We start from the raw sequence: 25,285 nt of genomic DNA, 5'->3' as shown, positions 1-25,285 counted from the left end.
TCTCAAAGTTTAATTAAAAAACCAATTTTTAAAAATGGACATAAAATTTGAAAAGGCATTTCACTGAAGATATACAATGGCGAAGAAGCATATGAAAAGAGGCTTAATACCACTAGTCATTAGAGAAATGCAAACTAAAACCACGAAGAGTTACCTACTAGAATGGCTAAAAAATGACCATACCAAGTGTGGTGAGCATGTAGAGGAACTGACACTTTCATACACTGCTAGTGGGAATGCAAACTGATACAACCAACTTTGGAAACCAGTGTGGCAGTCTCTTAAAAAGTTAAAACATACACCTGCCATTATGATCAAGCCATTCCATTCCTAGATTTACCCAAGAAAATTAAAGCATATGCCCACAGAACAACTTCTACATCGATGTTCATAGCAGCTTTACTTGTAACAACCCGAAACTGGAAATAACACAAATATCCATTAACATGTAAACTGATAAGCAAACTGTAGTATATCCATAAAATGGCACACTACTCAGCAATAAAAAGGAATAAACTATTAATACATACCACTGATGAATCTCATAATAATTTCGCTGAGTAAAAGAAACTAGAGTAAAAAAGAGTACATACTGTCTGATTCTATCTAAGTAAGATTTTAGAAAATATAAGCTAATCTATAGTGAAAGAAAGGAGATCAGATGGCGGATAAGTGGAAGGAAGGATCACAAGAGGCAGGAGGAAACTTTAGGGGTGACCAATTTATCATCTTGATTGTGGTGATTTCATGGGTTTACATATATGTGCAGTTTATTGTGTGTCATTTATACCTCCACAAAGCTGTTGATTTTAAAATGGTGTGTAGAAGTTGAATGAGCAGCACTTGGTGAATGACTTGATACAGAGTGGTGATGATGAGGAGTAACTACAGCTGATGAAGACGCCGAGGGTTTTTCAAGAAATGAAATAAAAATGCCAATTCCTCCACGACCTGGCAAACTTCTTGATCACTGCCTTGCACGTGTGCTCAATGATGAGACCACCATTTGGGCTTACTCTGAAAATTACACACCAACCTGGCCAAATCTTCCAAGGTTTAATTCTACTTGTTTATTTCTACTCCACAAAGCAGGCACTATGGTTGCAATCACCCAACTTAAGAACTGCTCGTTTGTTCAATGGTTAATTATTGATTACTTACCTTGTGTAAGGCTCTGAATTAGAGCCTAAAAAATAAGTGTAATCGACCTTAAACTACCTTCTCCTTGCCAACCCCCAGCACTTTTCCCACTCCTCCAACCCCCAATAATTATGGCCACCTGGTGGCCAGGGCTGGGAACGCTCTCATTCAACATGGCTTCCAGCATCTCTCTTCCCTTTTTATCCATTTGTTCTTTCATCCAGTATACATCAAAATGTCTTGCCTAGCTACCATGGACAAGTTATGACCTCACCCTCTGTCTGTTAACATCCCACAATACTTCATTCTATAGCGGCAGTTTTTCTTTAAACACATATACATCCTCTCTGAGCTCCTTCCTCTTTCCTTGTTTTTCGTCTAGTTTCCATAGAAGTGTCTTCCTCTTTTGCTTTACTCCACTTAAAGCCCTGATAGCCAGAGGTAGTGCACTGTGAAATGCCATCTATTACACAGGGTAATATATGGAGGGACATGCTTAGCGAGGGCCTGACATGCTCTGGGCACACAGCCACCCCGGCAGTTACCACTGCCAGCCCTGTAAATGCTCCACATCCCCTCCCTCCAGAGTACACAGGTGTCTCTTGCTCTAGTGAGTTAAGCCTGCCCCTCTTTACAGTCAAGTATTCAAGTTACTCAGATACCATATCTGGGGTTCAGCAAGCATTGTCTTCTTCCATTTTCCATTCTACTACACCACAGAGGTATTTTTGTGGGCTAGCCTCTGAGTCTAAACATGTTTCTAAGAGAGAGTGTGTTTACGATAGCCAACAACTCATCTGCCCACAAATCAATTCTCGTGCAGTCTTCCTGAGCAGTACCCTCCATACACTGGCATTCACCAAATAATGCTAAGAAATAACCCAAAACTTTCTGGATACCATTTTGTGATAAGGGTAAAAAGAATACCCAAGGATGGAAACTAGAGGCCAGATATTATTTCAGAAATGAAAAGGCAAGTGTCTCAGATAGAACTTTCTTTTAAACAGTTCCTGAGGAAGAGGAGGAGGAAGTGGAAGCTCCACTCCATGTGGCAACTCAGGAAGTGCAAGAGGAAGTGGTGCTGGGTGCTGGTGTGGGCCCAGCAGCCTTCTCCCCAGCAACAACCAGCAGTTTTCAAAGTGGTTTCCTACACATTATCTCCTTTGAATTTGATAATGATTAAGTCATTAGTTCAAGGTCACTCAGCTACTAAGTGGCCTCAGCCAGGATTCTAAGAGTACGTCTTTTGACTCCAGGACATAAGAAGCCACAGAGAACTTTGGGATCACTGGGTTACAGAACCCCAGTGAATGGGGAGAGGACCGTGAAGACGACGCAGTCCAACCCCTTCCGCTGCTTTCCAGGGAAGTGATCTGCACCAGGTCACAAAGGGAGAGGCAGGATCCAGACTGCAGACCCCTCAGCTCCCACTCTGTCAAACACACCTCTTGCTAGCCAGCAACTGGCATTCTGCAGTTTCTCAAGGATAAAGAAAAGCACTAGAAAAAGGTCTGGGAACCCTAAGCTTGGCTTCAGGAGGCTCTGTTACTACCAAAACCCCTCCAGCCTTTACCTTCTTTTAGCTACTCTGCCTTCCCTCTACCAGTCAGAACACTCATCCAGCAACCAAACCCAAACAAAAGCACTGGCCAAGATGCAAATGGGTTAGTGCCCACAACCACAGCTGTGACAGTCACTTCATGCTTATCACACTGTTGATCTACGCCTGGGGCTCATGTGGGCAAGACTGCTTCTACTCCCATGCTCCTTATTGCACTGTGGAAATTTCCACAAAAAGGAAACACCACCAAGACAGAGAAGGAGCTAGGAGTGGCTCAGAGATGGGCAGATCTTACTGTATTCAGAGTTGAAAGCTAACCTTACATTCACAGTTGAAAGCTAACCTCTTGGACTTCCCTCGTGGCGCAGTGGTTAAGAATCCGCCTGCCAGTGCAGGGGACACGGGTTTGAGCCCTGGTCCGGGAAGATCCCACATGCCGCTGAGCAACTAAGGCCACAACTACTGAGCCTGCACTCTAGAGCCCACGAGCCACAACTACTGAGCCCGCGCGCCTAGAGCCTGTGCTCCACAACAAGAGAAGCCACCGCAATGAGAAGCCCGCGCACCGCAACAAAGAGTAGCCCCTGCTTGCTGCAACTAGAGAAAAGCCCGGGCGCAGCAACAAAGATCCAACGCAGCCAAAAATAAAATAAATAAAATAAAATAAATTAATTTAAAAAAATAGCTAACCTCTTACCTCCACATCTCCCTCCCAGGGAACCAAGCTGTCCCTCCCCACTGTGAGAGAAACAAGCAGGAGTCCAGGACAATCTCTTGCTGCCTTAGCAGCCCAAGCACACAGGTCAGTAGTCCTTTATGGCCTTCCCACACAGGGATACACTGACCAATTCTTGGTTACTGCCAGGATATATTCTTCTCCTCACTGATTTATCTTGGGCAAACTTAACCAGTCAATGAACATCTACTACGGGCAAACCTCAGGAGACTAAAAAGATGAGGTACACATGGCCTTGACCCCCTGGAACATTGAGTGCAGCTGGGGAGAGAAGTCACAAGGGCCACAGTGCTAGCAGAAACCCAGGCTTCCAAGACCTGCACACGTCTCCCAGTCCCGCAGGAGACTGTGGAAATGACGCGGCGGTCGTGGACACCTGACTCCTAGCTACTGGGTTTTTCTTTTTTCTTTTTTTTTTTTGAAATTTTGAATTTCATTTTATTTATTTTTTTATACAGCAGGTTCTTGTTAGTTATCTATTTTATACATATTAGTGGGTTTTTCTAACCACAGGTGACCTAAGGAATGACAATGAGAAGTGAAGCCCAGAAACAGCCTGCTTGGAGTTGTAGGTCTGGGCAGCTTCTGATGCCTGCAAGGATCCCTTTCCCATGACAGCACAGGTCCATAACAGACCTGTAAAAATAGGAATTAGGTTGACAAAACGACCTCGGAACTCCCTACATCCCACTGAAATCTGCCATGGAGAAGCCATTCTGAAATTCAGACGAGCTGCTGTTCAAAGGAAGGGGGCCAAAAGGGGGCTCGGCATCTCCAGAGGCATCTGCTCCACCTTTATCCCACAATGAGGTAACAACGTCTGCTTCTCCCCCTAACCTAGCTACGCAGAATCAACACACAAGACCAAACGTCGTCACACGTCTAACATGTAGACTCGTATCTGCATTCTCAGGATGAGCTCCTCACTCAAGGTAGTTTACAAATATGACTATAATTGCAACTGCCTAGACATGCCCAAAAGCTGACATTCCAATAAGGAAAAAAAAAAAAAAAATCAAGTTCTCCAAACAGCCAGTTTTCCAATCTCCACATTTAATCAGTGATTAAATCAATATATGAACCAATCATATTGGAGAAATCCAGTTTAGCAATCTCAAATCTAATTACAGTCTACATTCCCAGCACCTTCAACCACATGTCCAGTAGCACCAGTGAAATGGTTCTGCACACCAGGTAGCCAGGGTAAGCACTGCTCTCGCCTTCAACACAAAACCCAGTGGTGCTGACATTTCAAGGTGTATTGTCCCACATGTGGTTCTCATTATAGAATCACTTCACCCGCAAGGTAGACATCAGCTTCTCTCTTTTCTATAGAAAAGCACTTGGATTTTAGGTGGCACCAACTCTGCAGGAGTAGAAGCAAGGAAATGATGGATACCGGCAAGGAGAGAAAGGAAAAAAAAAGGTTTAGTACACTAGTGCATTTCTCATCACAGAGTCCCATGTTCAAAAGTTGGAGGAACAGGGAACCATCTCGTAGGCAGAACTGCCCATGTGGTCTTGAAGGTGGCAGTTAACCCTTTCTGTATTTCTGAAGACACGCACTACAAAACTCTCCACTGCATGACTGAAACCCCCCAGAGATCTGAGAAGACGCAGAGAAAGGGCTCGTCCAGGACAGACAGAGCCCAGTGCCGCCAAGCATTCTCCACGCCCAGCTCGGCTTCACGAGGGAGCCAGCAGCCCTCAGCGTCCTTTCTGCCCTCCTCTCGGGGCAACAAGACCAGCAAACCACTCAGTGGCCTCCTGACACAAGGCTCTGCAGCCTGCCAGCCCTCACCCACCCGAGTGGCTTCTTGCAACGCTCCTAAACGCTAATGGTTGTATTTGGTTTTTATTTCACTTCTGTCTTCACCCTACAGTTACAAGTTGTCCATAGAAAGTGCCTGCTTGAATGTGAGTTTTCTTTGTCTGTCTCTCTCCGTCACACACTCACTCACAGCCGCGCCCTCCCCCTCGCAGACGAGTGGAAATTTCCACTGAAGCGCTCAGTGGCTCCCCGTGAGTGGGGTGGGGGAGGGAGAGGAGAGGGATTTGCAGCCAGCAAGCCTCTTCAAGCCTTTTGGAACATAGGAAACAGATCCGTTTGAATGCCAGTTCCTAGACTGTATCGGTTAAACCTTGCTGGATTCAGGCTTCACTGAAGCAGTGAATTATTCTCCTTAAAACCAAGATAGCCTCTGCATGGAAAAGCCCCATTCCTTTTTTAAAATCCATTGGGTCTCATACATTTTAAAAACCACCAAACCTGCTGCAGAATTCTTACAAATCTTGGGACACTGCCACTAAAAAGAAACCTCCAAGGCCACACAGCAGCCCTGCCCTGAAACCCCATCGTGAAGCACCTACACACAAGAATGGCGTCAGGATGCTGGCCTGGACTTAATGCTGGCAGGAAAGCACAAGAACATGGAAACGTTAGCTAACGAGAAAACTACAGAGGAGAATCAGTCTCCTCTAGAGAGAGTGCCAGCACTCTTGGAGTTAGCTGCAGACACATTTGGAGAGCAAGTCAGTAAAATTCCACTGATTCACCACGGAGCCAGTTATTTTTATCATTCTGCTTACCCGTAAACAGAAGGGCGTCTTATATGTAGACCAGCAGATCTTTGCTATAAGCACCTATTCACATTTTAAATGCATGAGGGCAGACAAAGGAGGGACAAAACAGGCAAGAAAAACCTCCTTCACTACTTAAGAGTTCTCATACACATACATTCTGAAGTCAGCCCAATCGCACTGCAGTGAAAGCAGAGGTGGTAAAAACAGTCAAAGCAATCTGGGGCATCCTTTTACAAACAGGCACAAGCCCATCGCTGCAACATAGACTACGGTTTCTTCTAAGGTTCCCCCTCCTGCACCAGAAATCCCTCTTAGTCTCAGTCCAGCCCCATCTAGTGGAAAGAGAGCCTTAAACCAGTCTGTGCAGCCCTGGAGGCAGATGCTGAGGCAGTTCTGGCAGAGGGTGACTGATACTATGAGTCAGTAAAAACCTGCCCCTTCTGAGCAAGGGTCTAAATGAGCACTTACTCCTTTCTGCCTATGTAACACTGTCCCCTTTTAGACACCAAGGGACACAGAAAGAATTTTCCACAGCAACAACCTTGCCTTTCCCAGAGAGCTGATGAGGGTACAAAGGTGAGCATGTGAAAGCACAAAGGAAAGATAATCTGGGGGGGCCCCCAGGAGACCAAAGCAAATCCAGAGCTGAGAATAAATCCCAGCCCCTCTAAGACCATCCCCACCCCAACCCCCCACTCTACCCCCAGCTCCTAATCATGCTCCAGTGGTTTCCAGGCGCTGCCTCGTGAAATGGGTGGTGAGTGAGGCCAGAAGCCTCCATCGGGAAAAACGGTCCGAAGACCCAACCATCCCAACCTGGCCCAAACAGCAACAGGGCATCCGGTCAACTCTTCCCTGTCCCTAGGGGACATAAATGACTCGTCCAATTCTATTGACCCTCAGAGATTATGAGTTTAAGTAAGTTTCTGTGGATCAGCCTGGGAACAAGTTGTTCCAATGGGAAAATAGGTTCCCAGTTATAAACAATAAACCTACAGACAAATTCCTGGAATGTAACCTGTTCCCAAAGTCAGGACTGACTAAGTTAATATCTGGAATATAATGATGATATTTTTTTGGCATAAACTGGTAACAGACTTGATATAATAATAAACACCAGGTACCACTTTCAAGGTACCACCTCCTCCTTTTGGAAAGCTTCCCAAATAACCCTAAAGTAGCACTATCTCTCCTACCTAAGCACTCTCTCAGTCCATTCTTCTTTCGGGCAGGCCTACTTGGCATGTGTGTAGCAGGGGTATGGATTTGGGGGAAGGAGGTGAGATGGGAGGCAATCACTCAACATGATGGAAGTAACTGCAAGAGAGACGCCTGGTTGTCAGCCTCGGTCAGAGGGACCGTTCCGTGCTGGGCCCCTGTGTTTACACCCGCTTGGCTGGTGCCTAGGTTAGCCATATGCAGGCATGTCTTTGATTCAAGTGAAAACTCCTTGAGATCAAGAACCACAACGATCATAAGAACCATCCTGAGACCTAGGAATACCACCAGGATATACCACTTCTTCCCACAAAATGTAAAAGCAACACTTAAAACCAACAGCACCACAGTGCAATGTGGATTCATGGAGGGCATCTAGGGCTCACTCGTTAGCCAGCTAAAAAACTGGCTCCCAACATATCAACCTCAGGAGTCAAACCAGTGCCCCACCACAATTACAGATACGTTTCATGGCCTCCAGGGCTGTTTGAAAAGAGCCAAAAACTTCTGAACGCTAATAAATGCATAACACACAAGTCCACCCTGTTTCTTCTCAACCACTTCATAAAAGTGAACCTTCCCAGCACCTAACACACCCTGGTACATAGTCTCCTTCATACATGCTTGTAATGCCTTCTGTGGCTATGTCAGTGCACAAAAAGAACTTGACAAGTGAACAGAACGCCTACTACAAACATCACTGGGGTTAGTGACCATGGGAGGACCGGCTGCAGCTAAGGGAATATCAGACTAAACTTAAGCTCCACAACGCAGCCATCTGACACGCCACTCAATTTTAAATCTCCAAACCAGGGAACTCCCAACTATACTAGCCCCTCGTCTCATTTACCAAAAGCCACTGTGAAGAACATTAATGAGTGTTACAAAAACAAAAGTAACATGGTCAAGTAAAATTGACAAACTAGGGCATCTTATGGAAGGACTTCTCACCATTTATACACTAAGGTGTGTTGTGAATTTCCAGAAGGATTAGATCATGCAAGGCTTCCCACATCTTTTTTTTTTTTTTTTGGCCGCGCTGCACGGTATGTGCAGCATGTGGGGTCTCAGTTCCCTGACCAGGGATCAAACCCACGCCCCCTGCAGCGGAAGCTCGGAGTCTTAACACTGGACTGCCAGGAAAGTCCCTTTTTTTCACTTTTTTTTTTTTTTTTTTTAAGGCTTCCCACATCTGACTGATCACACACACCCTCCATTTTTGGTGGAGCATATCTGTATCACTAGCATTTCAGAGACCACACTTTGGAAAACACTACCTCAAGCAAATAAATACCAGATACTGATTTATCCTCAGAAAAGCAAACTTAAAACATGAACCTCCCACACTGGGGCTAGGCACCACCTTTTTCTGTTGATGTATAATAGACACAGTATGATATATTTTAAGGATGCTGCTTCTCCTTCTCTGAGGAGTCTGAAAGTAAAAAAACAAACAAACAGAAAAACCACCCAGAAATAAAATCCTTAACTATAAATGAACTAAGTGACGGCAACACAGCCCTTGGTGGGGCACCGGCACCTTGTCAGGAATCTGGAATGTAGGTCTGGTGTTGTCAGCAGCTCTGGCTTGATTCCAGGTGAGCTCTTCCCAGATCTGAGTTTATTCCATCCATAAAGGAGAAAGAGTACCACCCTATCCCAGCACTGCACACAGAGGCCTGAAAACTAGATGAGTTAATGCGGCAGTTCTCAAAGCGTGGCCCTCACAGCAGCAGCAGCGCTACCCACGCACTGTGAGAAATGCAAATTCCAGGATGCTGGTCACACTAGCCCTCAACAAGGTCGAATCCTCTACTTGGAAAGGGGGCAGAAGAAAGCATTCCTACTGTGCATCCGTGAAAGCACATAATGAGGAAACTGCCTTCTCTCCCTGTTCAGTGCCTTCCATCACAGAACCTGGCTAATAACTCTTGGCCAAAGTTTATATGCTTCTCTTAAAAAAAAAAAAGGCAAAAGGATTCATAGCCTTGCTATTAAAACCAAACCCCTTTGTTTGGTTTAAGTTTTAAAAAAATGTTATACACACAGTCTCCATCGCTTACTGTTGTTATGATTGTGGAGAGGAATAAGCCACCGAGCATTTCAGGTTGCCTAGCAACACCTCAGGCACACTCTTCAGAGGTGCTCTCAAGAAGCTGAACACTAGCACAAAACAAGGTGAAGCAATAAAAGGAAACGTGCAGTCTGTGCCACATCTCGGCAGAAGGTTTACAAGCAGTAAGAAAGCCTGGCGTGAGGTGTGACTTTACTCGGGCCCATCACATGTAGCAAACCTCCACAAGGCTGCTCGCCCCACATGACTAAAAGCAGCATCATACAACACCCAGTACTGTCCGCAGAGCACATCTTCAGAGGTTATTTTATTTGATCACTGTGACAAAGTGGATGGGAGAACGACACTTGAGTTCAGTATCCAAGGAAGCTAAGTGACTTGGTCTAGGCCACACAGCTGGGAGCCCCAGAAGGAGAATCAAGTCTCCTAGTCCTGGACTTTCCCTGCTATGCTAAAAACTGATTCCCATTTCTCTATCACCTACTTCTAGGAAACCCAACAAAATAAGATTCTTCCTCCAAACCAGAAACCTTGGGCATAAGTTTAGAGAAGCGGCAAACCAACCCAACAAACAAACTGACCTCGAAGAATTTCTACAAAGATAGGTATCACTATAAAATCAAATCCTTGACGTGTTTGAGGAACTTGCTATATACTATGTGAGAAAAAAGTCCCATTACTTTTGTGATTAAAATTGTGATTAAAATTGGCTGGAATAGGTAAAACCATTTTCCTATTGGGGATTTTAGGCTCTGGTTATACACATTAGTAATAAGAAGTACATTTTGCTTGTTATCTGCAACCTTCATATTTACAAAGGAAGCACTGAGTAGGTGGACAACACATTGCTCAATGAGGTGTTTTAAAGGTGAAAGTTAAAGAAATGCCAGGGGAAAACAGTGCTTAAGTTGACGAGAAAAGTTTCCCACAATCAAAAGCTTATAAATAATGTGTTACTGCTGGCATGACCTCTTTTGGGACTCTGATTAGCTTATTGTGGGTCAGCATAAATGCATCCCATCTGCAACACAACATGGCTGGGGTACGTACCTGCACACCACCTGGCACAGTGGGGATCTGACTATGAGTGTCTAATAACTCCTGAGATGAATTACACAGCGCTCCTTACGGAGTCCACCAAAGGCACGTGTCCAGTGACTCACGAAGGACTTACCCTCCCCTGGTGTGCCGCTGACTGTGGGCGGAGATCCTGTAAGGAAGCGCACGCTCGCCCAGGTTCTCCAAGTTCCTCACCACAGCCCCTCTGTCCATCAGGGTTTCTAGTGTACGCTTCAAAGCAGCAGCGGTCTCTGGCTGTTTGTTGTTTTTGTTTTTAAAAAGAAGAAAAAAACACATCAGAATCAATGTAAGAACTAGAATGATTAAGTGTGGTCAGTTCCAATCATAACAGCTCTATTGGTAGGGATCTTTGGGTAAAAGCAACAGAAACTACTTTTGGCTAACTTAAAGTTTAAAAAAAAAAAAAGAGAGAGAGAAAGACACATTTATCATAAGGATATGAGATAGCTCACAGATACGAAGGAAAATCTGAAGCAGCAGGCCTCGGAGAGTTCAGGGACCAGAGCAGCTCCAGGGATCTGGGAGGCAGGAACTAATGAGTGTTGTCTTCAGAGCACCTTGGCCAGGATGAATCAGCGCCAATCACTGTCAGTCCTTGTAGCCCATGATTCAAAATTCAAATTCCAGGGAAAGAGCATCCTCTTGGCAGGACACTTTGATTGACCATCTCACCAAAACCATAGACAGCCAGTGGGAAAAGGGGTTGTCTCCCAAAGAAAAACTGAGAGATTGTAACCAAAAGGGAGAAAGGATGAGTAAGACCCAATCTCTGCCCGCATGGAGCTTACAATCTAATAAAGACATGAACTCAAAAACCCACGTAAGAAGACCAGAAGGCAGAACACCGGAAGTGACACAGGGACCAGAGCAGAACACCAGAAGTGACATAGGGACCAGAGAGCTCATGAGAAGAGAAAGCACGTTCAGTTGGAAGAAGGGTTCCATTAAAGAAAGCGGTCTCAAGGGGAGCCCTGGAAAATGACAGCGGGAGATGCAAAGAACAAACCAACCAAGCATCGAGTAAAAGAGCAGAGACAAGAAAGTATTGAGGAAACAGCTAGGAGTCCCATCCGATGAAGTTCAGGACAAGGAGGACTGAGAAGTTAAGATTGTAGGTTGGGTCCAAGTATATAAACAATCAATATCTGTTACTAAAAAACAAAATTGAAACAATATAAAATCCCATCATCCAGAGATAAAAGACTTTAAATATTTTGGTGTATTTCCTTCCAGATAGCCCTCTATGCACATGTATACACCAAAAACTTTTGGAAGAAAAGACGCTTTATAGGGGTAAACTTGAGAAGACACAACTAACAGAATGTGGAAAATGAGGGAGAGGCGTGGCAAAAGAGGGGCACCAAACATGGTGGCTGGGAGAATGGGGTTATTATTAACAGCTAAAGGGAAATCTGGACAAGCTGGCTGGGGACACAAAAGATGACTCTGGTTTAGGACATGCTGAGTCTGAGATGCCCACAGTTCCTCCAGGCTGACCTCTCAAGATATAAACCTTAAGCTCAAAACAACAGGGCAGGCTAGAATTTACACATTTAACAGTCATCTGCAGAGAAGGGCTATCTGAAACCCTGGGAGGAGTGAGAGCACTGAGGGAGGGTGTGGGGTGAGAAGAAAAGAGACCAACAACAGAACCCGGGGGAGTGCAAACATTTGGGGGCGGGCAAGAGGACTCAAAGTCAGAGAAGCAAACAGCAAAAGGAAAACCAGACCTGCCTTGTCACAGAAACTAAGGAAAGAGGCAGCCTCCAGAATGACAGGATGGAGATGAAGAAAAAACCACAGCACGGTGACTGCACGGTCACTTAGCAAGATGGGGCTAAAAGCTAGATTGCAAAGGTAGAGGTGAAGGAAAGAGAAAGTTCTAGAGCCTGAGGGGCAAACAAATTTGAGTAAAATGTTTGAGGAGAGAGAAAACACAAGGAAGTTAGCAGTTAAAGGGGAATGAACCAGTCGAAGGATAAAATGTAGGATGTTTTAAATATCATCATCGATGGCCAACATGATTTGCTGCGTAACTGCTATGTGATCAACACAGATCTAGTGTTTTATTGGTACATATTTAATCTTCACCACACACAAAAAAAGGGAGCCAAGAAGGTTGATAGATTTGGAAACTGGGCCTCTGAGAGATGTCCTGACTTTGAGATTACATGACAGTTAACAAGTGGAAGAGCCTGATGCAAAGAAAAGGAACACTGACAAAAGTCAAATCGGGGGAGGAGGCCAGAGGACACCTTGGCAAGGAAAAGAGTACTTCTCCTCAGACATAAATGAAGAAATGCAAGCAGAGAAATCTTCAATGCAGGAGTGAACTTAAGAAAAGGCTACCTTCCAGTGGCTCATTTTGGATCAAATGAAAAGAAAACTGCAGAACAATTTTCAATGTGCACTCTAGTAACTGAAGAAAATCCACTATATACCTGTATATTTTCTTTCTGACAAATACTGCTAAAATGCTGTGAATGCACTAAGTACTAGTTTAAGGTTTAGAAATAAAATTTCTACTTTTATTTCATATTGTAGCCCACTAGGGATTTTTTAAATTCCTACTGAAAATTATGTGTATTTATATATTTAACCAGCCTTATGATAAACAGAAACTTCCTGAAAACAAAAATAAGGGCCAAAATCTCTTTGTATTAACACTAACTAGGTAAAAAGTCTATGGCAATTTCTCATGATTGTAAACAAATATTTTTATATAGTTCTAAATCAAACAGAGCCTAAATTCTTCTCACATTTCATTAGTTCACAGACATTTCAGTATTTTGCAGAAACCTCATTACTAACAGCAGGGTAATATTTCATTTCATTAAAAATGCTATTTCTTGACTCGGTATTGCATCAATAAACTTATGATAAGTAGATGAACAGTGTATCCAAATAAAGAATGGGTAAGGGAGAACACACACACACACACACTTTGATTACAGTCTGCTGATTAGCTACCCAAATCATAAATTTTAATTCAGTTTTGCCTGATTAAAAAGGAATATATCTCAATGCCTCTTGTTTAAATTCCAACTGAAGAGTTTACAGTATGAAACATGGAGCATGCTCTTCTGAAGTAAGAGCTTGTATAATAAAAGATTTGCTTCTGTCCAAAAAAGGGGAAAGGCTACCTAACAAGAATGTAACTTGGGAAAATATCAAAACACATTTTAACTTCGGCATGTCAAGGTCAAATTGCAGACTGAATGGCCACATTCATTTCACTGTAATTCAAATTACCCAAAAGTTTAAAAAGATGAAGGAGGGGTTAAAAGACTTCCTGTTTATTAAGGGAGCTGCTCAACTTGTCCCATATACCTACCACATAACTCTTAAGTCAAGGGTCAGCAATCCAGGGCCCGTGGGCCAAATCTAGCTCACTACCTCCTTTTGCAAATAAAGTTTTACTGGAACACAGCCAGCTCAGGCATTTACATAGTGTCCATGGCTGCTTTCATGCTAAAAGCAGACTTGAAATTACAGCAGAGACTATGTGACCCTCAAAGTCTACACTAGTTACTATCTGGCCAACCTCTGCTCTACAGTGTAATGGATTGAGGGAAGCTGGCAAGACCTCAATCCACTCACCCTAAAATGTACCACAGATAATACCATGAGCCTGGGCCACTGAGCTACAGACAGTGAGTTCCCCATGGGATGGGTCCTCAGGTAGAAACACAGGGCACCAACCTAATAAGGAACATCAGCCTGACTGTTCAAATCAACACAGGATTCAGAAGGGATTCTACAAAATCACCATTCCACCCACCAAGCTCCTAATCTAATCAATCCAGGCTTTCAACTTCCCTCACTGGTGAAACTTCTAAGTCTATTAAAATAAAAATTTTAGGCTTCCAAAAGAAAAAAAAAAAAGCTCTGCTCAACACAGCACAATGTTCGATTTGTAAAAACATATGGTCTGCAGGAAGCACACGATCTTGCTGGCGTAATTCTCATTTACAAGGTCTCTGAACCCTTTAATTCCAGCTATTCTAAGAGAGGTTGTGCGCATGTGCTCCTTACGGGCTTCTCTCACCCCATCTGAAAGCAGCTCCTTAAGACTTTCCTCCAACCCACCATATGTCAATGAAACACAATTCTGTTACAGCACAGATTGGAGAGCCAAAAACGTTCACTTGGACAAAAAAAGTATGGAAAAGAAACAGTGAATGAATGTGAACGGGAACTAGGAAAACTGGACTCCAGTCGCAGCTCCTTCACTAATGCTATGCAACTCTTTAAATTATTAAATTTAATAATAACTTATTAAAATTTATCCATTTAAAAGTTGTGCCTCAGTTTCCTCATGTGCTAAATTAGTGGTTCTCAACAAATTTTCTGTCTCTATAAGCCTCTCACAAATAACATTTATGTCACAATTCTCAAAATATCCTGGGGGCACAAAGTTTTTAAAAAGTCTCTCTCTTTTCTTCTGATATCCTCATCACCCCAAAGTGCCCCGCCCACCTTAGGGACTCTTTATGTCATTCTCATTTACTTCTACACAGCAATTTATGAATATCCTTTCATCACGGGAATGTAAGCTTCAGGAGAGCAAGCACTTTTGTCTATCTTGTACACAACCGTACTCCCCAAATCTACAAGAGTCCATATCATGGAGCAGGCGCTAGAAATGGTCATTGAATAAATTAGCGTATCAAATGTACCTCCCCAAGAGGGTCTCTTGCTTACTTACTCTCATTTTCCCCCCTGAGGGACTGGAAGTTTCCTCGTTTCTCTAATACAATTTGAAGCCACTTTTCATATACAACATACCTCACTATCAGGGTAGTGACCGTAATACTGAAGCAACATTACAGTACTAGCGCTTTTCTGTTTATTTCATGTAGTGCCAAAACGCTGTTAATACCAATACTACAGTTCAAAAGAATCCAGAATTCATCTAATAGAAGTGAAACTAAATATTTCATGTATTTCAGAAATATAAAGTACAAACATACATAAACATAAATGTTAAACTTGGATTGTTCTAATTATTTGTGATAAGACATAATACTATCCAAAGAATTTACAGTAAACAATACTTAAAAAAAGAAAGTTCATCCTAGACAAAACTAAAACCAAATTTTGATCTTATTATTATTAATTACTGGACCTACTGGTGTTCAGGCTACAAAAGAAGACTTAGGGAAAACCCAACAGCTAACTTCAAATATTTGCAGGGCTACTATGTAAAAGATAGGTATGTTTTATTTTGACTGGACACTGAGAAACTGGAATCAAAAGGTAAAAATTACAGAGACAGAGCATTGATGTATAAACAAGAACACATTTCTGAAAATTACAGCTATATGAGAGTGAAATAGCCTGCCTTGTAAAGAACTGACCTTCCCATCACTCGAAATGCAAAGATATGGGATGACCATCATATCAATCTTTGCACCGGGTGGGAGGTTAGACTTTTCGACTTCTAAAGCCCCTGCTGAGATTAAATTCCAATACTATTCTGGCTCCACTCATCATTCTGAAGGACATTCTGAAGTGAAACCGCCTTTTTACAAACACTACAATTGCATGGTGGTGAGCAATACACTACTAGTAAAGTTTGGTGGTGGTGCCTAGATTTATGTGAAGGCACCAGCTGTTTTACCCACTATTGCTTTTGCAGTGACCCCCTGAAAAGGTCTCTGGGAAGTCCAAGGCTCCTCAGATCACATTTGGCAAACTGCAGTTCTAGGGATTCTAATGGGCAAAGTTTCTATAAAAAAGAATAAAGAGCAAGGAGGTGAGGAAAATAAAAGGAAGGACATCTCTACTTGCCCCTCAAATAAAATCCCCATTCAGTAAGGTTATTTAAGCTAAGAATTCATGGGAATATCATAAACACCATCGGTCAATGACCAGTGTTTAATCTAATTAAACTTATTTTCATCCCAGGAGAGAAGCTTTGCAACAAAATTATCTTGTAAATTAGACTCTCTGACAAAGACAGTTTTGAACCAGTGGCCCTCGGGTGCACCCAGCTATCACTACAACGCCCTCACGGCCCACCAGGAAATGAAAACCACATAGAATCCACAACATTTAATGGCGTGAAGCATCTACCTACACCTCACCCTTCTCACTCTACAAAGAGTAGTGCAACTCCCAGCAGCAAGTAGGATTTAGGGAAGGCAGAGCCAGGTCAGAAAACTGTCAAAACCTGTGAAAATGTAAATGTAAAAGCCTTTCCCAATCGACGCTGCATCTTAATTCCAAGGTTTATCTCCTTGAAATTTACATTTCCAAATAGAGAGAATGTACCTGGAAATTCTGCATTGAGAGTCTCACAGCAATTTGAAAAAGAAAATCTGTGAGCACAGCTTTCAACAGAAGAACCAGCTTCCAGGGAACGCTCTGTCACTAGCAGACCTCAGTTGGAAGAAGAGAATGGACACCACCTACCTCAAAACGTGTGAGGTGCCAGCGCTGCCTAACATCTACAGAGCCCAACTTCGGGAATGATTCCGTGGGAACTGTTTTATCAAATATTTTTATGACTCAGTAGAACCTCTTTGCCCCACAATTTATTGAATCAGGAGCTGCAGTCCTGCCAGTAATTAAGGATAAAAATTACTAAGCACAGAAGCTATTTTAAAAATTAGAATAAAATTCAGTAAGGGCAAGCCTAGAACACTAAAAAAAGTAAAGATACATAAATACATGCTGGAACATGATTATACTTACCTATAATGGACTATTATACACTATATAACTTGTAGGTAAGTGACTAGAAAAGTAACTCAAAGATTTTTTAAAGGTCAAAGATAGAAAACACTTGAGATCTTTTAACTGCTCTACTACTTTGCCCATGAATCATTAAACCATTTATTTTTAAAAATATAAAATAACTATGAACAAAGACTTAACAGACTTTAAAAAGCGGGGTAGAGGACAGGAGAAGAAGAGACGGCAACCAATACACATCAAGTGCACTGGGAAAGTAACAAATACTTTAATGAGGTGAAAAACTGTTTCTTTTTATAAGCCACTGTTGTGTACTCTGCAAACCGAAAATATCTCAAAATTTTAAAATAATGTTAAATACTGCAAATTCACAGTTCAGACATATCAAGTGGTCATTTAACCGTTAAAGCAATAGAGCCCTAAGGGTTGCTGAAGCATGTACTAAGTGAAAAGCACTCATGAATATGATATTCAATTTACACACTCATCTTCATGAGAAACAATTATGGGGGGGCATCTAGAACTCTACATTGCAGAACAATTTTAAAATAATCTTAATGGCATAAATCAGCTGTAAAAGAGAAGGTGTATAGTATACATCCACATCTGGAAATGGAGTGAGAACAAACTGGATGATTTCTTATAAATATACCAAACTCTGTGGGTATCAGAAATATAGGTTGAACCTTATGAAACTGCCATTTGGGAGGATCAAGAACAATCCAAATATTGACCATTTCTTAAGACTCAACCTAATAGCTATCCACAAACATTCCTCTCAAAGTGCCTCCCTCAAGACAAGTATTTCCAAGTTGCTCACTGTGAAATCCACCTCCAAAAGGATAGCCACGGGGATATGAAACACAAAGTCCCTGCCCTTTGGAAGTCTGTGATGTAGATATGCAGACACACATAAGTAACTAATAAAGGGAGGGTGAAACACTTCTGACTGGTGGTTTGGAGATGGCAGACCTCAGCCAGACTCTAAAGGCTGAAGAACACCTCTTCAAGAGGTAGAAGGAGCGTTAGTTAGGGTCCTCTCAGAGCAGGTCTGGATTAAGAAGGTTCTGATGGAATTTATATTTGGGGCAGAATCAATGTGGACACTGTACTCGGAACAGGTAGAAGCCATTGTTTTTTTCCACTCGTGGCAATTTTTTTTTTTTTTTGCCTAGAACATTAAGATTTAGTTTCTTCAAACACACTTTTGGTAAAAATGTAAACTTTCTGGAGGGCAATTTGGCAATATATATTAGTTTAAAATATGTATGCCTTCAATGCTACAGCCACTTCTAGGAAATTGCTCTATGAAAACTGTCATACCCACGCACAAGGATTTAGCTATGAAAATACCACAAAATTACTAGGATAGTGAATAAATGGAAATGTAGTTCTTCATTAATAGGAGTCTGGTTCAATAAAATATTTTTACTGATTGAACAAGTACTATGCAGCCATTAAAACAACAGGAATGCTGATCCTTACATACTGACATGAAAATATTATAATAATAAAATAAAGAAAAAACCCAGCTTGTAGGGTCAGTCCAGTTTTTCCCAAAAGAAAAAAAGTACTAAGATACATATATTTTAAAAGTCTGGATGAATATACAGCTAAACGATACCAGTTTTCCTTAGGTAGTAAGATGAGAGGAGTATTCTATTCTCTTCTTTCTGCACTTTATCTGATTTCTCTCACAATGAGCAACGAAAAGGTGATTTAAAAACTTTTGGGGTGGGAGTGGGAGCGAATTCAGTTTTGTTCTGTTTTAAGAAGAATTTCTTCCCCTGAGTCTATGCCAATTGCTATCTTACTAGATGCCACAGTTTGTGAATTCTGTGTCAAAGCCCTGAAACTATGCCTCAACATTTAGAACTCATGCCATATCCATACTGATTCCATATCCATATACGTTTTAAAAAATATAATAATCAGGGAGGTATAGATGGAGAGCTTTTCAGTGGTTAATGAAAGAGCCTTGTAAGTTATACTTCCAGCATCATGAGCTCTTACAACTGGCTGCTCTGTCTCTTGGGAATCAGAGGAAAAACTGGAATCTCGAAGTCAGGAGCCCAGAGATCTCTGATCTCTGCTTCTAGAATCAGAGCAGACCAAAGAGATGTGATAGGAAAAGGCCAACTGTGGCCTTGAAAACACAACAGCCAATGAAAGCAAGATGATGCGAAAAGTAAGAGGAGCCTGCCCGTTCTGTTGCCATGCAGCCAAGACTCAGATTCTTGAGATCTGGGAAATCTGACACAAAAATGTATTCTTTGGACGATATGATGAAAATAAAAAGAACCCAGGGAAGAATGGAAGAAAAAAATCAGAGGAATAAGGGTCCAACGACTGCCAGATTCAGCATAGATTAATGCCGTGCCAACAGCAAAGTGCAAATGAAGTAGAGTCACAGTTCGTAGCATGGCTGAATTCGCAAATATAAAAATAATAGGATGATCGGTAAAGTAACTTCAGCTGCAAGGTAGGCAGAATGTCTTTAAATCATTAACTGGACTTACCTTAAATGCAGTGGGCATCCAAGGGACCCCTGCAGCTAGTCCACACAGAGACATAAATACTGGCATTGGTATCAAAAGGCTATAAATGAATAAATTTAAAGAACACAGAGAGCAAGAAGGAAGTCATGATTACATGAGATCCAACTTCACGTGAATTTACTAGTTGTCAATTACTTATGTGCCTAGGTTATCAGTAAACATGAGTAGTTCAACCATAATGCAGTTTTATTCCTTAATAAACCCACTTCTTTCCAAGGTCTCAACTCAAAGAAGGTCATTCAGAGGCCATTTAAGGCCGAAAGTGGGGGCTCATTTGCATATAACCAACCATTCCCTTTGTGATTCGGGTAAGTCAAAGAAAAGGGCAGAATTACCAAGGCATTCCTCTAGAGCACATTAGAATCATCTGGGGAGCTTTTAAAATGAGATGCCTATGTCTCATCCTCAGATATTTTGATTCTATTGGTCTATTGGGGATTCAAAAATCTTGGGCACTAGGATTTTTCAAAGTTCCCAGGTGTGGACAAAGGTGAAAACCACATTCTAGTAGGAAGCTGGCTAGCTTCTCATCACTCCAAAGATGAATGATTCTGGCTGAACTGTAGTTTATAAAGGATTTTCAGCAATGACCTCCTTCAACTCTAATTTAAGGAACATAAATGCTCCACTTTTCTCACAGTAATAATGGAGCCCTCCCTGAATGTGAAATGACAATCACAATAGGTGACTACTTGTGGTTAATACTGCCTGAACAGCTGGGAAAATGCCAAAATTAAGGTACCCATGTTTGCTATTCTGAGAACATTCCAAAATCCACAATCCTTTTACTGGGAGATTTCCATTTCTTTCCTCCTCATTCCCCTCCAGATGCACTTAGAGATGAATAAAAGATGGGAAACAAGAAGATTGGCAGGAGTCCTGGTTACTATGGCAGCAAGTAAATGAAATGCCACAGCTCATGAAACTGATAGTGAGAGCAGGCATCAGGTAGACATCATGGAGCTGTACCTGTCTTGTTGATTGCTCTCCTTCATGCACAATTCAGTTCACTGCCTCCGCCTTATATTTCATCCTGTTCAGAGAGTAGAAGGGGGACAGCACTGGAATGACAGAGAGACCAAGGAGGTAAGAATCAGCAAAGGATGTTGACAGTAGAGACAAAAGGGTTATGAGAAAAGCCGATTTAGATTCTGTGAATCTTCTAAGCATCAGTGTACGGGTTTAGCAAAAATATCAGTCTGACTGGGTTAAGAGAAATTTTTTTAAAATATGCCTAGAAAGAATCAGAAACTTGGGCTTTGGCAAGACAGTCAGATTTGCATACCTTGCTGAACAACAGACCAAAAGTGTCTTCACCAACTAAGCCACTGCAATGGTGCGTATTAACTCAAGTGGTGGGAGGAAGGTACTTACGGGACTACACTGCTCCAAAGAGCAGGGAGGAGAAAGGGCATAACAGCACAGAGGAACTGAAGGGATCAAAACACCCTTCGAGATTCAGCTACTTCCTAGCAAAAGTGTGCCTTTCCTCCTCTAATCCTATCTTGCAAGTGTAATTATTTAGAAGTACATGTCCTTCCTGTTTAACAAAGCCTCTTCAAGGTTGCTTCCTATTCATCTTTGCTAGATGCTGGAGATGAAAAGAACCTGTCACACAGGATGCATTCGATAAATGTTTGATGAATACGTACATCAAAGAATAAATGGAAAGATAGATGAGAGATGGAAGTTACTAACTCTACTTAATTCAACTAGAAAGGAAGAAAGGATTAAACCAAAAAATGAAATAAAATTCAAGGAGAAATAAGATCTTCATTGCAAAAAGGAAAACAGCATATATATATATATATATATATATATAATGCGTATATATAATGTGTGTGTGTGTGTATATATATATATATATATATATATATATATATATATATAAAGGCAGAGATACATAATAAAGTTAAGCATATCCTGTTAGTCAAAAACAGAGATGTACATGGTCAAGGAACTAGGAACAAACAGGTGGAAGGTGGAAATAAAGACATAGTGGGAGAGACTTCCCTGGTGGCGCAGTGGTTAAGAATCCGCCTGCCAATGCAGGGGACCCAGGTCTGAACCCTGGTCCAGGAAGATCCCACATGCCGCGGAGCAACTAAGCCCGTGTGCCACAACTACTGAGCCTGCGCTCTAGAGCCCATGAGCCACAGCTGCTGAAGCCCACGCACCTCGAGCCCATGCTCTGCAACAAGAGAAACCACCGCAATGAGAAGCCCACGCACCGCAACGAAGAGTAGCCCCCCGCTCGACGCAACTAGAGAAGAGCCCGCGTGCAGCAACGAAGACCCAACTCAGGCAAAAATAAATTAATTAAAAAAAAAAAACATAGTGGGAGACACGTAAAGGTGCCTCCAAACTTCTAAAGATTCTTGGGACTAATAAAACCAATGGACATTCGACTCCTAGAGTGTACAAGAGAATATAAAAAAACTCAGCCTCCAAAAACCTATGAAAACTTCTGGTAACTGAGTCAGCAAGCTTCATGTAGAGACAATAATATTTTACAGATAATCTGCCATAGGGCATGACAATAAAATTTCAAATTAGAATTGGAAGGAGAGTAAAACCCAAAGTAACGATAGCCCTCATTTTGTTGTGTTTATTTCTCCTTCCAGTCTAAAATCAGCAGCATCTACCCTGGAGTACTGCATTCAAACTTGGAGGTCACATATAAAAGTTGTCTAACTCCTAAGATAAGCAGAATTTTTAAACTCCCACTGTGCTTCTGGTTGACAACATGTTCTTTTAGGATAAGGCAGCAACTGGCAACAGGCTCTGAAATTTTAAGCTTCAAATGCTAAGTGAAGAGTGGATACGAGGATTTCGCGGTAAGTTGGAGTATTCAACATAAGCATGTTATGCTCCCTCCTGAAAACCTACTAGAACTACTGTAAAGGAGTGTTTTTTTTGTTTTGTTTTGTTTTTAACGTACAACTCTGCAAGAATGAGGGAGAAAGGAGGGGAAAACAGCAATTTAATTTTAGAAAAAAAGAAAGCAGATGGAGAAAAGCAGCAATGGGGAAAACCAAGAGTCAACCATATTTACACTGCAGAATTCCCCAAAAGATCTGGAAACTGGCAACACTGAGTACACCTCTGAAAATGCGGGTGAGTGGGGGACTAAAATAAAGTTGGTTGAAAGTTTATGAAAGTTGGTTGGACCCCTAGCTGCATGTTTGGAGGTTGATTCTCTGGAATGGGTAAAACAGAGAAGTACACGGACTGCAGGACACAGGCACAGCTGTAAAAGGAGATTTTATACCAAAAAGGAATTAAGAAAAAAAGGCACACTGCATGCTGAAGACCCCTGTGCTCTTTCTCCCGACTGGCTTCCAGAATGATAGCCCAAGGCCTTTTATCCTTCAAAAAACCTTCTTTGGGGAATCTGACCTGTTCTAAAGAGACTGCAGGAGTCATCCAACCAACAGCCAGGCCCTGAAGGCCTGACAATGAGGCCGACAAACTCCACCCACACACTCAGAGCATTTTTTAGTCCACCCCATTAAACATAAGCAAACCACCAAAGATCAGAACACATTTGTGAAAAGCCTTTAACATGTGAGACCAACACAAACAAAATAAAAACTGGAGGAGACAATGCAGAAGGAGAAAACTTTAGCATCTTCAAAGATGAGAAAATACAGCATACATGAAATACAGAACAAGGCTATAAAAAAGAAAGATTTGGGGAACAAAGGATCTCTTAAAAATTAAAAACCTGACAGAAATTTAAAAGAAATTCTTTTTTAACAGAAGGGTTGGAAGATAAAGTTTAGATACACCTCTAGAAAGACCAAAAGGACAAAGATGAAAATTAAAAGACTGTATGAAACCAACTGGACCAGTCCAGAAGATCCAAGACATGAACAAAAGAGGTTCCAAAAGAGGAGAAAAACTACCCCCAAACTGAAGGACACGGGGTTGACAAACTGAAAGAGGCCACTGAGGGCCAGTACAAGTGAAAGAAAAGCTTTCTTCAAGGCACATGATCATGAAATTTTAAAACACAGGGATTAGAAGCTAGAAAGGAATGGTCTTATGTTTACACATTTCTGAAGGAAACTACTTCCCAATCCAGAATTCTATATTCAGCCAAACTTTCAGACAAATGAGTAGAATAAAAACACTTTTAGACATGCAAAAACTTTAATTCTAAGGCACTGTAAAATTGAAAAGAAATAAGTAAATGTGTCAGTATTATCAGATTTCTTGCTGTTGGAGAAGGGAGATACAAACATAGAAAGGGGAGGCTAAAAAGAAACCGCTGGTGCTGGTTTACAACTGGAGGCGTCAGTAGATGTGTACGTGAACTTCCTAGTTCTGTACACTGACCACGTTTACCTCTGTTTAACTCTTGATTTCAGTATAGTAAAAAAAAAAAAAAAAAAGTTAGAAAAATCACTGTTTCACACCACCACAGTAATAACTTACTCAGGCAAGAATTATCAATGGGGCTTCCCTCGTGGCACAGTGGTTAAGAATCCTCCTGCCAATGCAGGGGGGACAGGTTCGAGCCCTGGTCTGGGAAGATCCCACATGCCACAGAGCAACTAAGCCCATGCGCCACAACTACTGAGACTGTGCTCTAGAGCCCGCGAGCCACAACTACTGAAGCCCACGCGCCTAGAGCCCATGCTCCACAACAAGAGAAGCCACCGCAGTGAGAAGCCTGAGCACCTCAACAAAGAGTAGCCCCTGCTCACAACAACTAGAGAAAGCCCACACACAGCAACGAAGACCCAACACAGCCGAAAATAAATAAAATAAATAAATTTATTTTAAAAAAAAAGAATTATCAATGGATGCTAAAACTAGGGATTCAAGCTTGATGAGGAATAAGTTATTTACATAAACTCTATCTCCCCACAATTTACTTATTACCGAAGGGGAAAACATTAACTAGACAGTGGAGAGACCTGGTAGGTACCACCTCAATCAAGTATCAAAGTTAATGTCAACAATAATGAGACAACACAACACATGCCTCTCAGTGTGAGGCTTTGAGGACATATTATTGCTTACGTTGTAGTCCTGCCAAAAATGCATAGTGTGAATCAAATCATGAGGAAACAACCCTAAATAGGGGTGGCATTCACAAAATGACTGGCCTCTAAACTTCAAAAATATCAATACCACAAAAGACAAAAAGAACAGCTGAGGAACTATTTCAGACTAAAGGAGATAGACATAAGAGCTAAATGCAATGAACTGGTTTCCAAACTTGAAAAAAAAAGTTGTTATAAAAGAACATTATTGAAACAGCAACATTTGAATAAAGACCTTAGATTAAAATATCGTACCAGTTACTTTCCAGATTTTGATAATTATATTGTGATTATCCTTGTCTTAAGAAATATATCCCTAAGTACTTAGAAGGTAAAGGGGAATGATGTCTGCAACTTACGTTTTCAAACGGTTCAGGAAAGTGTCTAATGAGAGAATGACAAAGAAACTGTGGCAAAATGTTAACTACAATGAATCTGGATGAAAATGATTCCTGAGTTCTTCAAACTATTCTTGCAACTTTCCTATAATTTGGAATTATTTCAAAATTAGGAATGAAAACACTAAGAATATTTTTATTTATTCAATGTTTCATATACAACTCAATTCTCAGTCAGTATTTG

General features: G+C 41.7%; 1 protein-coding gene across 2 annotated transcripts in view; it reads right to left on the bottom strand.

The window, feature by feature from the left end:
- MRPS6 (mitochondrial ribosomal protein S6) overlaps positions 1–25,285 on the bottom strand; it is a 63,733-nt gene that overhangs the window by 4,704 nt on the left and 33,744 nt on the right. For both annotated transcript variants that reach the window (XM_057545621.1, XM_057545620.1), the window contains exon 2: positions 10,487–10,626. In XM_057545621.1, the coding sequence (XP_057401604.1) occupies positions 10,487–10,626 (140 nt within the window). The remainder of the gene's footprint in view (positions 1–10,486; positions 10,627–25,285) is intronic.

Source organism: Balaenoptera acutorostrata, chromosome 4 (assembly GCF_949987535.1).
Source record: "Balaenoptera acutorostrata chromosome 4, mBalAcu1.1, whole genome shotgun sequence".
NCBI lineage: Eukaryota > Metazoa > Chordata > Mammalia > Artiodactyla > Balaenopteridae > Balaenoptera > Balaenoptera acutorostrata.
This window is presented reverse-complemented; position numbering and strand designations above follow the sequence as displayed.